We start from the raw sequence: 15,244 nt of genomic DNA, 5'->3' as shown, positions 1-15,244 counted from the left end.
GAGAAAACAACGAAAATATAAAATAAATAAGCAGAAAGCATCAGATTATTATCATGCTCCGTTTGGCAACTATCACTTCTGATGTGACATCTATTACTCAAATTACTATATTAAGTCTCTCACTGAAATTTTCCGTGGTATCGATTATGATTTGGTAACTTTGGGAGAGAAAGGTTTGTGTGTACTACATTTTCTTGACGAGAAAGGCCATTTCCGTCAGTGTCTTAGCACTGTCCCGTGTGGTTGTTTGTGGTCACTTGAGGGGCTCTCTTCAGCTGATGTCTGTGATGCCCCCTGCTCCTGAGGGGTGACCTGTAGGTGTGCCGATCAGCACGCCTTCCAGAGACACCTGTGGGCTGAGCTGGCGGGAGTGTGGCCAGCAGCAGTGGCAGGGGACCCCCACTGTTCTGGGGGCCCCCAGCCAGTGAGCCAGCACAACAGGGCCTGGCTGACTCTGCCCATCACGGGACTCCTCTAGTGAGAAATCTTTGCTCTGGGATTCCATGTGTGTCCTGGCTTTCTTACCCCTTGTCTGTGGACTCTATGAAAATAGGAACCATGGCAGTTTTATTCACTTCACAGCAGGAGAGCAGCTCTTTTTTTCTTTTTCTTTTTTTTAAGATTTTATTTATTTGAGGGGGAGGGGAGAGACAGAGTTAGCAACAAAGGTAGTGGGAGAGAGAGCATGAGTGGGAGGAGAGGGAGAAGCAGGCTTCCTGCTGAGCAGAAAGCCCGATGTGGGGCTCGATCTCAGGACCCTGGGATCATGACCTGAGCTGAAGGCAGACGCTTCACTGAAGGAACCACCCAGATGCCCCAGGAGGAGTGCAGCTCTTGACACACAGTGGGTGTGTGCACGGAATGTTTGAGTCTTCGCAAAATTCATATAGTGAAGGCCTACCCCCCAAGGTGATAGTATTTGGAGGTGGGGCCTCTGAGAAGTTATTAGGTTTAGATGAAGTTATGAGGGTGGTGCCCCCAAGATGGGATTGGTGTCCCTTTAAAAAAGAAGAGATGGGAGATCTCCTCTCTCTCTCTCTTTCCTCCCCCCCTCCTTCTCTATCTCCCCCCCGCCCCCCACATCCTTCTCTCTCCATCTCTCAGTGATGCCTGCACATGTGAGCACACAACCCAGAAGAGGGCTCTCAGCAGAAGCTGCCCATGCCAGCACTGTGAGCTCGGACCCCTGGGCTCCAGAACCAAGAGATACACATTTCTGTTGTTCAAGCCCCCAGGCCGTTACCGTTACCCAGGCTGACTAGGAGAGCTCCCATGGAGTCATCTGAGAATCGTCACTCTCCATCAGGGTCTGAGGCCCTTCCTGCCTAGTCCTGCCTGCCCCCCCCTTTCCTTACATATGTAACAGGTCTGCACTGCAGCCCAGAGGTCTTCTAGTCCCACCTCAAACAATGGTACCCTCTATTCACCTACCCATCTTCTCTCATCAGCCCTTAAAAAGATCAGTGGCTCTCAGCTGGGATGATATCAAAATCCTGAAGGTGTGCCAAAAAGTACGGCAGGGTCTGGCATGCCCTCCAGCCTCATTACCAACTGCACTGGCCCCGTGTCTCCCTCCTTCTCTGCCTCCCTGCCCATCTCTGTCTTGGAATCACAGGTGCCACGAGATGGAGGCAACGTTTGTACACGAGGCTCTCTCTTCTGGACCGCTCTGTTTCTCTTCACTCCCTCTTCGCCAGGCAAACTTTACTCTTCCTTCAGAGCTCAGCTCTAGTTAACTTCCTCAGGAGAGCCTACCTTGACTGGCAATTTCTCTTATTATTCCTTCTTCTAGAACCATGAACCTCTTCTTAGAAACACTCCAATTGTTGTCTTTCCATGTATCACCATGGTCAATTCTACTTCTGTCTCTCCCACTAGACCATAAGCAAGTTCTGCAAGGAGCAGAAGCACAAATTCTTGGTATTGTTGTTAGCACTTTGCTCAGTATGTTATCTCCAACATCAACATCTGGCACAGGTCAGACTCTCAAAAAGCATTTGTTGAATAAATGAATGAATATACCCTGTATGATGAACATGAAAAAGCTCAGGGTCCCCATGCCAAGTTCCATGATTAAAGATGAGAAACTGTTGCTGGTTTTCTCTCTTGGCTTTTTGAAAGATTTGTTCCCAGTTTCCCTTCCTGGAATCAGTGAATGCAACTAAAATATATGAGAGCTGAGCTCTGGAAGACAGCTCTAAACAAAGTGCAGCATTTGTAAACACTTAACCCGGACACAATGCCAAAAAGCATATGTTGGAGTGGATTGTAGCCATGTGGCATGGAGCTGTGGCGAGATTCTTTATGGTTTTTAATTGAATTGGGGTTGCAGGCCCTCGCTATCAGGCCCTTTTCCGACCTCCCCAAATAAAAATGTTTTTAAGCCTCTAGAAAACATCCGTGTTTAAACCAACTCTCAATTTTGACCCCTTCCTACTGCAAAGTTCAAAAGTTGGAAGGTCCTCTTGCTTAACTCCTAACCCAGTTCCATCAGGAGCTGGGCTTTTCTTTCCAATATGGTGGCTATATAGGTCAGCCGTTCAGTCAAAATCTGATCCCAAATTCAGCAGCATTGAACCCATACGTCCTCAAGGAAGCATTAGCAATTTAGAAAGAATGAACAGTGTCAGTAAGAATGTTTTTCCGCTTTCATTCTCAGTGAGGAATCAGAAATGCCTAACATCAGCAAAGCTGGTGAGGCCCAGACAGCCCATACCTCTCCCATATTTTCAACATATGAAAAGTATGTGATGTGGAGGAAAGGATGGAACTATATAGATCTTCATAGCTCTATGCCCCTAAGAGAAAGCTTCATGCTGAGAAAGCTTTACCCCATGTTATCCATGGCTTAAAACCATTCCTGCCACATAACTCAATGCATATTTCTTGAATGGTGTGGGAGTTGGATGGGCTAAAACCAGAGTAAGTTCCAGATAGCTTTCTAAGTACTTTGCATATTGCAACTCATCTCATCCCTGTGATGTGGCGACTATCGCTATACCTTTCAGACGAAGAAGCTAGAGAGAGACCAAATAACTTGTGCAAGGCCACCAGGCTGGATAGTCACTTTTTAGGATAGGCTTAGCCTTCACTTGGCCAGACCATGAAGCCAGTACCCCGCCCTGGTCCCTCATGGCCATACGCTCAATGACAAACTATGGTTTCGAGTCTACCTTTCAACTTGTCATGTTGCCACTCAACTCCATATGTCTTCCTAGATTTCTGAGCTTAGGATATATGAGCTTGACATGCCAAAATATCACCCCAGTTAAAAGAGAGTTTGTGGATGCAATTTCTACACTAAGCTGAGTTACTCTTCTGTGAAGAATATCTATGAAGTAGAGCAAGTAGTTGGTAGGATCAATAAGTTCTTGAGTCCAGAGGAGAAGCAGCTGTGCTCTGTTTATGTACAATTTGCCTATATAGCAGCTTCCTTAGCTTGTGACCATGAAATGAGACCACACTTTTTTAACAATCAAGAAATTATGGCAAATCCTCCGGACCTGTGCCCACGTGGGTATGGCTCCTCCATCCTGACTCCTCCCTGAAGCCATGCTGCTGCCTCTGCTCTTCTGGACACCACGCCTCCCAAAGATGAACACTCTTGATACCCTACACCATCCTGAAGAAGAGATTCCGCTCTCTAATTTCTCTAACACAATGACAGCATCGTGTGTCATGGTTGCTACTGGAAGGGGCATGCTCAGATCCAAACCACACCTCAGCATCCCTGCCCAGCATCCCCCAGACCAAGGCGCCCACAACTGTCCCCCATCCGTGGGAATCCTGGGGGCTCCAACCCTCTGCATCCAGATTTAACTTTCTCCTGGTCCCAGAGAGATTCTGTCTCCCAGGCCCAGGCTCATCTCATCCTTAAGATGGAGAGTAGTCACAGCTATTTCCCTGAACGCGTATCCCACATCCCACCCACCAGTACCTAACTCGGAAAGTCTGAACCAAACAATGACAATAATTCACAAAGCAATACCCCAAGTTTGGCTTATTCAGTTTTAAATAACACCATGTGTGAGAATGCACCAGCCCAATTCCAGAAACTCAGTGCTGAGCCCCCGTTTCACTGTCTTCCCCCCACACAAGGAAAGAAAACATCAGGCCTGCTTGTCCCTCATCATGCCATGGTCCAGTTTTCCAACTTGCCACACACACAAACACACACACACCTCTAAGAACGAGCAATAATTTTCTGGCATAGAGCACTTGAAATCATATTAAGGGGTGAAAGAACATTGTAGATGATTCAGCAAGGACAGCACGTTGGTAGAGACTACAGTTTACATTGCTCAACTAAACACCAATCAGCCCAGCAGGACACATGTGGCTGCACAGTATGCAATGGCCTTCAGGGCTGTGCTGTATTTCCAAACCCACAGCCCCTTTGCTTCACCTCACTCTCCACTGGGGTTGGGGGTGGGGGAGAAGGCCAGGATGTTTGGAGTGCAGGGGGCTCCCCTCCCCTGCAGTCAGGCTTGACCAGAGAGGGGTCCTGCTGGGAGACCAGGAAGAGGCTCCCTCCCTATAGGGTCCCCTGGAGCTGCTGTGCCCCCATCTCCATCCTCCTGAGGTGGTCCTTGCTCCATGATTCCCCCTTATCCCAGTAGTGACCCCACCCCGTGTCCCAGTGGGTCTAGCAACCCCGTGTCCTAAGCACTGGTTACTGCACTGTTCTTTGGGGCTTTCCAACAGGCCGCCCACACCTTTGCAAACAGTCTCTTATTCACCCTCCTCCCCGAGGCATCCCAATCTGAATTGCCAGTGGTTTTCTTGTGGGACACAGATGGACTCAGGGCTTCTCCAAGACAAGGGTTGTCTGGCTGAGAGAGCCCATTACACCGGCCCACGTTCAAGCAAAGGAAGGGTCCCCTGGGAGTCTGGGAAGCCACAGAACGTCAGGCCGTGTCCCGCATCCGGTTCTTCCCTCTTCTCCTGTCTCCACCCAGCACTCTCTCCCCAACGTTAGAGCCAGGCTTTTGTTCCCAAACATAATAAAGAAAAGTGTCTGGAAGTGAACAATACAAGTCTTGGCACCTAAAGGCAAAATATATTATTATACTTGTTTTCGCAGGACCTGGAAAAGAAGCAACCCAAGAAGAGGAATTTTATTATAAGCTGGATGCCTCCCTCCTGGCCTTTCTAGGCTAACCTCTAGAACTTGCTTGGGAGTCTGTTTTACAGGGAACATTGGCTACAGGCATGTTTGGTTGTTTTGTTTTGTTTTTCCATTATAAACACTGGATTTTTATATACTATTAAGCATTTCAACCTAGACTGAGGTTCTATTGCATTTTTAATTTTAATATTTCTCAAATGATTTGGAAGAGCCCACTTAGAGCAATGTTTAAAGGGTCCACAATTATTCTAATTACAGTACTCTTAACCAAGAAATGATAATTGTGTTTTGTTTGTCTTAGGAAATAGCCTTTCGGGATCCGGGGGCTCCGAGCTGCGTTGAGGAAACAGTAGAGAAAATCAGGTATAAACAGTGAGGGTGGACTGGGCACAAAGCAGAAGTTTGGGGGCAGTGTGGGAAGGGAGGCATATGAGCTGCTTTTGTCCTCAGTAGGAAGGCAGAGGCAGAATCAGTATCTCCGGATTGGTGTGAGGAGTGAGTCAGGTAATAAACATGTAGGTGTCAGGCCCAAAGACACACCCAAGAAGCATGCTGTAAGTTATTGGTATAGTACTGAAGAGTGTGTGAGTTTTAGATACAAATTCTTTATTTGTTCTTATTCCATGAAATGCCTATGATTCCCTAACAGGCATTTGCTGGTACCTGGTCTCAGACTGAAAGGAGGGAATGAGGCACCCAGTGTAGATCCCAGCACAGCATCACTGGCCAGTGGCAGGGCTCCTGGGCAGCATTTCCATTCTGTTCTCTGGAGAGCACCATGCCCAAACAAGGATGGAAGCGTCCTGGGAGAACCCAGAATGATCGAGAAGATGTCTAGACCCCAGACTGCAAGCAGGAAAAACAGATGAAAAATGGAGGCTGCATAGCCCAAAGAAAAGGAAACCCTAGAGGAATCTTCTAGGGCACCTCGAAGAGTAACAATACTGATAATCTGTTACTGAGTAGCTACTCTCAGTCAGGAACTGGCTGCAGCCAGGAACCAGGTACACATTTTCTCAAACCTTCACCACCACCCTGTAAAGTCAGGTTTTAGAATCACTGTTGCACGGAAGAGGAGACTGAGGGTCACAGAGAACCAGACCCTGTCTGCCCACAAACCCTTCTCACGCTACCCCCCTTGCCTCCCTTCTGAGAGCTGCTTTGCTGTCATAGAAAGGAAAACAGGCCTGTTTCTCTCGGAGTCTGAGGCACAGAACCAGGAACAATGGGTGGAAATGACAGGAAGACAGATTTCAGGTCGATAGCAGGAAGAACTCGGTCACACTGGGGTTGTTCACAGGCGGAAGGCGCTGCCTGCCTTTGGAGACTAAATTTCCCATCGCTGAAGATATTTGAGCATTGTTGGGAAGGGGGGGTGGTTTGGAGGAGAGCAGAGTAGCAAAAGTACATCTGCATTAAGTGAGATTTTAGATGTCTTTCCCTCTCCTAAAATTTGCTCAGTCTATGAAACAATCAGTTCCCAGGTTCAGAGGAGAGGGTTGGTTTTGCTTTCCCCTTTAAGTTCTCCTTAAAGACTGAGCAAAAAGCTGTGTAAGAATTCAAGTGCTCCTGGGAAGAGCTTCCCACAGCCACCTCCAGCCCATCCCACCACAAGTTGAAGGGCTTTGAGGTCAGGAGATTGAAGTGAGCCCTGAGACCAATCTTAGCATCTTTCTGTGTGTGGGTCTCCAGCTGGGAAGCGAGTCCTCCCCCTCAAGGGTAGTACCCCATTCCAGACGCCTTAATCCTTACAGTCATGCACTGGGGAGGCAGGGAGTCATTCGATATCTCACACTGAACCTTAGCAAAATAAAATGAAACACAAAATATAAAGTAAGACAACTTTTTTGCAAACAAAGCTTTAAAAAGAGAGCCAGCCAATGTGTTTTAGACATCTCACAAAGTTCGCATTGTATTACAAAATTATTTTTAATGAAGCTGTTATTATGCTACAAGAATGCAATAAAACATCCGAAACCTGAAATTTCCTATTTTTATCACCTCCTGTAAATTTTTCAAAAAAGCCAAAATGATTTGTTTCAAAATGTGTACAGGAATAATTGGATTGAGAGTTTTCATGCCAACTTTCCATTTGGAATGAAATCTAGAGACTGTTACTTCATAAACCACTGAAAATATGAGCACAAAACGAAAAGGGTAAAATATTATGGAATCTAAGTGCAATCAAACATAACACACCCTGGAAGGAACCACTAGATTTACCATCTCCCAGTGTGTGGTTCAACACAGAGAACTCTTTTATATAACAAAGTGTTCACAAAAAAAAAAAAAGAAGAAGAAAAAAAAATCGGTTTTACCTGAATCCCCTAATTACTTTCTGGAAAGAGAAATGCTACATACATGAATTTCTGTATGTGAATACATAATGCAAAATGCTAATTCTACACAACATTCAGTATAATATTATTCTGGATTCTTCACAAAGGTGATATGCAAGCTCCCTTAATTTCCTCTTTGCAAAGCAAATATTAATTATTCCTTGTTTCAAAAACTTAATCCTTGGGTGTGAGGCAAATGCACTGTGGCACATGAATGAAGTATGAGAAGTTCATTTCAGATTGTGTGATTTGTTGTAACAGTCCTGCTAAATGACCAAAAATGAATCATATGCCCAAATGTGTAAGTATACAGGAAGATGTTACTTATCTCGTGATTTTGGATTTAATTTTCAATTCACACCTTTCTTAAAGCCACTCCTGACAATGAGTCACTGAGGGAATAGTCAAACCCTCAAATGCAAATCAAGTTTCTTTTCGGTGAACACTCTCTCCAAAGCATTCATCTCTGTCAGCGTATCCAGGGCATTCTCTTCCAGAAATAAGTAGAGCAATTCTGTCTACCATCTGGCTCCAGGAGCAAAAGGTTTCTTCTTCTTCTTCTTCTTCTTCTTTTTTTTTTTTTTTTTTTTAAAGATTTTATTTATTTATTCATGAGAGACACAGAGAGAGCAAGAGGCAGAGACACAGGCAGAGGGAGAAGAAGCAGGCTCCATGCAGGGAGCCTGATGCGGGACTCAATCCCAGGACTCCAGAATCATGCCCTGGGCCAAAGGCAAGCACTAAAGCCACCCAGGGATCCCAAAAAGGTTTTTCTATGCAAAGACATAAAACTGACCTGCCCCTTAGTCTAGACTTATAATCTTTCCAAAGATATCATTCATCTCCTCATCCATTCCGAACGGGTGAAATCTGAGATGGATCAGTAATCAGAGGTGAAAGGACCGGGACCTTATTTCATATGTTTACTTAAGTTGTTTGTGAAGAACATAGGAGCTGGAGTTACTCCTTCAAGAGAACCAACATCCCTGGGAACCAACCCAATGTTTACTTTTACTATGTGACAATTGAGCATGTTTTCAGAAATACGGTAGGAAACACTGCATAATAGAAGCGACATGGGTCTATGTAGCTTTGCAGATGTCAGTGGTTAAGACTACTTGGCTTTCCTGCTTGAACTGGAGTGAGATCTCCCACCCTTGGTAACAATCTAACCACATGAGTTTATGCTAACATAATAGATAAAATCACAGTTGGAAAAAAAATTAAAAGAATCACTATAACAAAAGTGAGTTTGAGCTCTCTTTAATTGTTCTTTTAATCCAATGGATTGCCTGCATGTGCAAAGTAAGTTCGGGTTTCAGCATTAAAATTGTTTTTTTTTTCTCCTTCTTTCTTTGGCCCCACTAGAATAATATGCTGCGTACTGAAATATGGTCAACACCACAAACTATGAGTTCTCTTGGCTTCTGCTGCTGTGAAATTTTTAAACTGATCATTTTTGAAACACTTAACCCACCATGAAGAGACTTTCTTAAAGAAATCTTATGGTCTTTGTTTTACCTAAAGCAATTAATGAAATTGGTGTCCATGCAGGTGGGGCAGGAACCATGCAACACCCACAGAAATTAAGGTCAGCCAGATTCCAACTCATTGGTATAGAAGTCAGCTTAGAATCCTACAGGGTGAGATGTTGTCCTGTGTGCTAAATTAAACTCTAGTACAAAACTGTCTTCTTTCAGAACCAAGAGCACTAACAGAGTCATTTAAAGATCTCAGTGGACCCACTATGACATGCTTGAGTCTGGCTCAGTGTCTCACTGTCCAAAAAGCTCCTGCTTCGGAACTGCAGCCACATGCTCCTGCAGCTGGAAGGCCGGCTCTCCAGTGTGTGTCCTAGAGTAGGAGCATGCTGGCCAGCTTGTAGGGCTGGAAGCTCCCCCCTCACTTACTGGCTAAGTGACTCTAACTATAAGCAAATCCCTTAGCTTCTCCATGTCTGGGTTTCTCTGTGCACCTAGCTGTCACAGTGCCTAGCTCACCATGCAGTTGGGAGGGTAAAGCAGTTAATGAGTAGCTAAAACAAGAAACAAAGGTCTTTCTTTCAGCTCCTGAACTATACTACTGACTTTTTTGGGAGAGAAATTTTCCTAAGGACTCATGAAACATCAGTTTTAAGAGGCTGTGCCCAAGAAGAGCTGGAGGTAAAGCTATTCACACTCTTTTTCCATCTCCTAGGATGTGCCCCATCCTCGGACCAACTTCTCGTTCTGTTTTTACTTTCCTGTGGCATGACCATGGACCCAGCTTGTTATGTGACTGTCCTTCCCCCACTTCCCAGTGGCTCAGAGTTGGGCTTTTAGAGGTTTAACCATGTAAAGCTGATAATTCATTGACTCTAATGACATCTGCCTATCAATATGAACATCTGATTTTAGTCCAAGGTAATTCTATCATTTCGGGCTGAGTGACACAGGGTAAAGTTTTCAGGAGCAGCTAGGGTCCCCCTAGCTGCCTTTATATCATATGGCTCACCCCATCCTTCTTACGAATTCTGTCAGCCTCAGATATACAGGCATAACCTGGTGTTACAGTCTTTTTTTCAGTAAAGCATGTTGATTCCACTCAAAGGGCAATCAATAGGACCAGTGTCAATCTTATGGAATCTACTTCATTTATACTGCAATTCTTATATAAACATTCCAATTAGAATTTTTTTTTTTACTTTTCATCAATTATACTTTATGTATAATAAGAGAAAAAACATCTCAGGCTTGACAGTATACGTTACAAGGTCTGATTTATATAGTTGTAATTTTCTGTATGTCTAATTACATCAATTAAGAAAAGGTCAATGTCTCACTATTTCCGATCGGACTGTCTGTAGGGGTGAAGATAAAAGTCGAACCTCCCCTGAGTGATAAATGCTTATCTTGTGTTGTACTATCTTTGCCGTCTGCAGTAGAGCAGGTGAGTCGGGCTCCTGGGAGCCTCGCTCCAGCGGGTGATTTATCCAACTTGCCACTAGGGGGAGGTGAGGCTAACTAGTGACCCAGATCAGCGGAAGGGAGCAGGGAAAGTGCAGGAAAGGTAGTGAATACAATTGCCCAAATCAAGGGAAAAGAGGAGGCCAGGGGAAGAGGAAGAGCTCTGGCTGGACATCAGGGATACTAAGGGACTCTCACCGATTTTTTCAGATGAATGAAGAGGAGCCCTGATAAACAAAGCAAGATGGCCAGGAGCTTGTTTCTGAGTAAGGGGGATCTCTGCTCCCTCCTTCATGGGTGCTCCCCAGCCAGGGGTGCAGGGGAATGAAGTTTCAGTTCCTGATGAGAACAGTGAGCATTGAGGAATTACCAGCTGTGACATGGACCCCCATTACTGATAACATGCTTGGTTGCGTTTTGGCTTTGTTCAGTTTTTGTACTCAACATGGGCTCCTTCGATGACCTCAGTGACAGGGATTAGAGATGAGGTGCTGGGTGAGGAGGGGAAAGTTCAAAGCATGGGGGTGACAGACCAAGCCCCTGTGACAGGCTTGGTAGAAATGAGCACTGCATCTTCATGTTTAAAAGAGAATCTCTCCTCCCCGAAGCCATGTCCCATTCAGCATTTCCCCAAAATAATGGCAAAAGTCACCATTGAAATGGATTGTTAATTGTCTGGGTTCAATCACTGATAAGAATAAACCTGCTGAGGCAGCTGGCTTTTGTCGCTTTGGCTCATAAGCAATATTGTTCCAGCCCTGGGGATCCTGGGAGGACAAGGGAAGGAAGAGGAGATGGGGAAGGAGATACACAGGGCAGACAGACTCACCCTCCAGGAAAAGCCTACCACCCAAATGCCTGAATCCAACGGGCCAGAAGAACCCCCAACCCGGTCCTCACAGGGGGCCCAAAACTTGTCCCCATGGGAGTCTTCTGTGCCAAACTAGAGTCTGAACTGCACCCAGAAGACAATGGGAAGCCTGTGGTGGTATTCAGTCAGGCAGCTGGTAGCACTACAAATCAGCCCCATCAGCACTCCATCATATTATTCTAATCCTTGGCATAGCAATGACCACTACCTAATATTTATTTATCTATTCACTGGCTCCTTACTTCATTGTTACTGCCTGTCTCTCCCCACTAAACTGTAACTTTCATGGCAGCAGGGACTTTATGTTTTGTTCACCACAGTATAAGCAGCAAATAATCTAGGCAGGACACTGCAAGTGCTCGGTAAGGATTCCTGCGTGAATAAAGATTTGATATCAGAGGTGGGAAATGGGAGGTCAGAAGCCAGAGTCTGCAGCATGCGGGGGAAGGGCGGGGGGAGGCAGGGCAGGCAGTTGAGGCACAGTATGCAAGTAGTGTTTGGGATCAAGAGGAGCTCAGAGATGGTGGCTGCTGCAGTGTGCCCAGGTAGGGTATATCACCCCCCAGCTGCTGGGAGTGCTGGTGGCTCTGGGCTCCTCACCAAGTCCCTCTCTGGGAACTACCTTTGGTGGAGACAGTCACACTGCCCAAGTTCATAGCAGCCACTTCCAATGGTTGATCGATGCAGGGGGTGGATGGTAGGGGTCTGGCCCCTCCTTATGGGAGGACACTCAGAAAGGCCATCCCAGATCCAACTCCCAGTGGGACTGGTTGAGGCCTTTCTTATGATCTCAACAAGGAAATTCAGATTCTCCTGCTCAGAGTTACTTCTGTCCTTCCTTTATAGCTATAGATACCAAGGTCATTCCTCCATAAACTGGTCTTACACAGATCTTCATCTCTACATCTGCTTCCCAGAGAACTTGACCTTGGTGGTGCCAGGAGGGATCCGAGGAATAGACTCTCATGTTGAATTACCGAGCTGGATCATCCATCTCCCAGCTGGAAATGAAGACCCATCCCTGGTGGTAAGAGAAGCCCTGACAATTCCCAGCTCTCTGGAGAAGCACAGTCGTTCAAACCTTCATTGGTGATGGAACTGGGATGTGATACAAGGAGGAGGGAATGTGCTGGTAGGTTGGGAGGTACAATACCCAGGCTTTTGAGAGACTCTGAAAAGCTGCCACTCATGAGAACCAGGAAACTGGTGGCTTTTGCTGAGTCACTGACACATTAGAAAAAGATATGTGAAGCCCAGGGCTGTGAGGCCCAGAGTTATGAATCACCACTGGAAGCAAGGCATGAAAGTTAGAAAGCCTCATGGGTAGCACCTAAGGAGGTCCTACATGACCAGAGGGCAGAAAAGGCCAAGAATAATGAGCAGAGCCTAATTATGAGGACAGTAGCACTCCAAAGAATCTGAACCCCCAGCTCTGGCAGATCTGCTAATCAGGGCCACAGACCCCACTGGGGTGAGGGGCATCCTACAATTTGGATGAGGACATCGAGTTAGCTCAAGCCTAAAAATGCCATGCAGAGCCACGTGGGCCCCATCCTCTCTCATCAAGGGAGGAAGAGAGGTCTCCAGACTGTAAGACCACACAGGCTCCCGAAGATTTTACCGCCACTGTCACTTCCATCAGACCAATGACTAGAGTTGGGGGCAGACAACACATGGTGGGAAGTGCTGGGGCAGCTTAGGGGAAAGAGGGCTGGCAGGGTCCAGCCTAGGTGGACTGGCCACGCTGGAGATGGTGTACAGGTCTGGGTCTTGAGGGTGATGGATCAAAGGGGGCAGGAGACAAAGGTTGGTAGGGAGAATTTATTTATACAGATACTGTCTTCTACTGTAGGTGGTCTGCCACCCTGGCAAGGACTCCAAGAGATGGTTGCATTCTGCTGCTGGGATGACTCTTGGAACTTTGGAGAAAATTATGGTCCATACTAACTAAGGCTGAAATGGAAACAGTATCAATGAGGAGTGGACAATCTTGGGTGCTATCAGTCTTGCAGAACCACCCTGTGTCAGCTGAAGAGAGCATCGCCCAAGTGCATGCCTTCCCTGGGAGCAGCCTGACTCCATGACTGCTCCAGGAGTGCAGAGAAATAACAAACACCCACCCCCCTGACCTCAAGGTGAGACAACTCTAAAAACCCATCCAACTCCTAAGCTCCCCATGAGATCAGAGACTAACAGGAGTGGCTAGAAAGGAAAGATAAAATAACAAGGAAGTAGTATCCCAGAAACAAGAGAAGTTGCTAAAAGGAGTGTGTGCAAGTCCCTGGGATTTTATTTACTATAATCTAGTTAGAGGGCAGTGAGGCCGAGTGGAGGCAGGTAGACAGGAAACTGGATTGGCTACAGTAATTGAGAAGTTGGGTAGTGGCCACAAGGAGTCTCATTTCTATTTCCCTTACTTTATATATATTTGAAATATGCTATAATAAAAAGTTAAACAGAAAGGGAGTGAATATGAGTGGATATCAACAGCATTTAGGTGGCAAATACAGAAAACCAGGAAACCCAGGTGCCTGGGTAGTAGCTCAGTTGGTTAAGCGTCCAACTCTTGATTTCAGCTCAGGTCATGATGTCAGGATCGTGAGAATGAGTCCCACATTGGCTCCAGGCTCAGCTCAGAGTTTGCTTGTCTCTCTCTCTGCCCCTCCTCCTTGCTTGCACGAATGTGCTCACTCTCTCTTTCTCTGTCTCTAAAATAAATTTTTAAAATCTTAAAAAAAAAAAGAAAAAGAAAAAGAAAATCAGGTAACCAAGACTTACCTTTTCATCATCTCTCTGTGGCACTGTTCTAGGCTCTGGGGACACAGCAGTGAACAAAGCACATGAAAATTCTTGTCCTTTATGAAAATTAGATTCTAGTGGGAGGGAGACAGACAGTGAACAAAGTAATTAGGACTGACAAACTGTTTTTGTGCACTGGTGTGTTGATCTAGCCATTCCTTCCCTCCCATAACGGAATCTTAGTGATACATAACAAGTTCAGGGATGGAGACAGTACAAGAAAAATATTCTATGAAAGCACCAGGACCACAGATTGCATACCTAAGTTCTTCCTGGACCGTGGTGTTGGGCACCCCCTAACCCAACCATAAAGCAGAAATATAGTTTCCTCCTTCTCAAAGCTAGCAGGAGTGATAGCACGGAAAGAACCATCTACAGGTAACCCAGAGCCAACTATGCATTCCACTGTGTGGATTTTTACCATGGGCTCTGAAAGATGCGAAATGACTCTAGCAGCTCCATACCCTACAACCTCTGTCATTCAGATTCCTCGGGAAGACCAGAGTCTCTTTTCCCAAGATGGTGGGCTAAATCTCCTTTATGTGTCACTGGCTCCAATTGACTCATGTGCCCCAAATTAGCCATTGTCCCTGGAAAATACAATGCACTGATTGACTCAGACTAGTCTTATGCTCTTTTCCTGAGCTGAGGGTGGAGTCTTGTTCAAGGACTAATCACATACTATGAACAGCAGGATTTGTTTTGACAGTAGGGTCCACAGGATTTGATGATGAATTTTAAAGAAGTAACAGAGCAGTAATTTCCAATGAGGGTGCTGCCACTCAGAAGGCAGTTTTGGAAATTGGTGGGAGCATTTCTGATTGCTACAATTATTAAAGGGGAACTACTGGCATTGAGTGGGCAGGAGCCAGGGATGCCAGATATCCTGCCCGATACAAGGCAGCTTGCAAAGAGAAAACAGGCCTGAGTCCTGCACAATTTCCATACATCTCATCCAAACTTAAGCCTGAGTACATGCTCTACAACAAGATGGGTTGCAAAGAGATTTATTTTCTGTGATACTGTCACTACCCCTAACCCATATCATAACAAAGAAATCATTTTGCCCCTAACGCTTACAAATAATAAAACTGAGCTCATTTACAAGATTACCATACTTCCTCATTTTTTCACTCTAAGAGTCTGAGTCTGTAATGTGTCT

General features: G+C 45.7%; 1 protein-coding gene across 12 annotated transcripts in view; it reads right to left on the bottom strand.

Annotated features, from left to right (window-relative positions):
* Positions 1-15,244, bottom strand: part of LOC111091708 — an 82,817-nt gene that overhangs the window by 35,348 nt on the left and 32,225 nt on the right. For 9 of the 12 annotated variants that reach the window (XR_005376575.1, XR_005376571.1, XR_005376572.1 and 6 more), the window contains one exon: positions 14,062-14,156. Coding sequence is in view for 4 of the 12 variants with exons in the window: in XM_038570021.1 (XP_038425949.1) it covers positions 14,062-14,156 (95 nt within the window). In the remaining 8 variants the exon portion in view is untranslated. The other 3 variants (XM_038570025.1, XM_038570022.1, XM_038570026.1) reach the window with 3 other exon arrangements.

This window comes from Canis lupus, chromosome 22, assembly GCF_011100685.1.
Source record: "Canis lupus familiaris isolate Mischka breed German Shepherd chromosome 22, alternate assembly UU_Cfam_GSD_1.0, whole genome shotgun sequence".
NCBI lineage: Eukaryota > Metazoa > Chordata > Mammalia > Carnivora > Canidae > Canis > Canis lupus.
The sequence above is the reverse complement of the archived record's forward strand: the minus strand, read 5'-3'. Positions and strand labels throughout refer to the sequence as shown.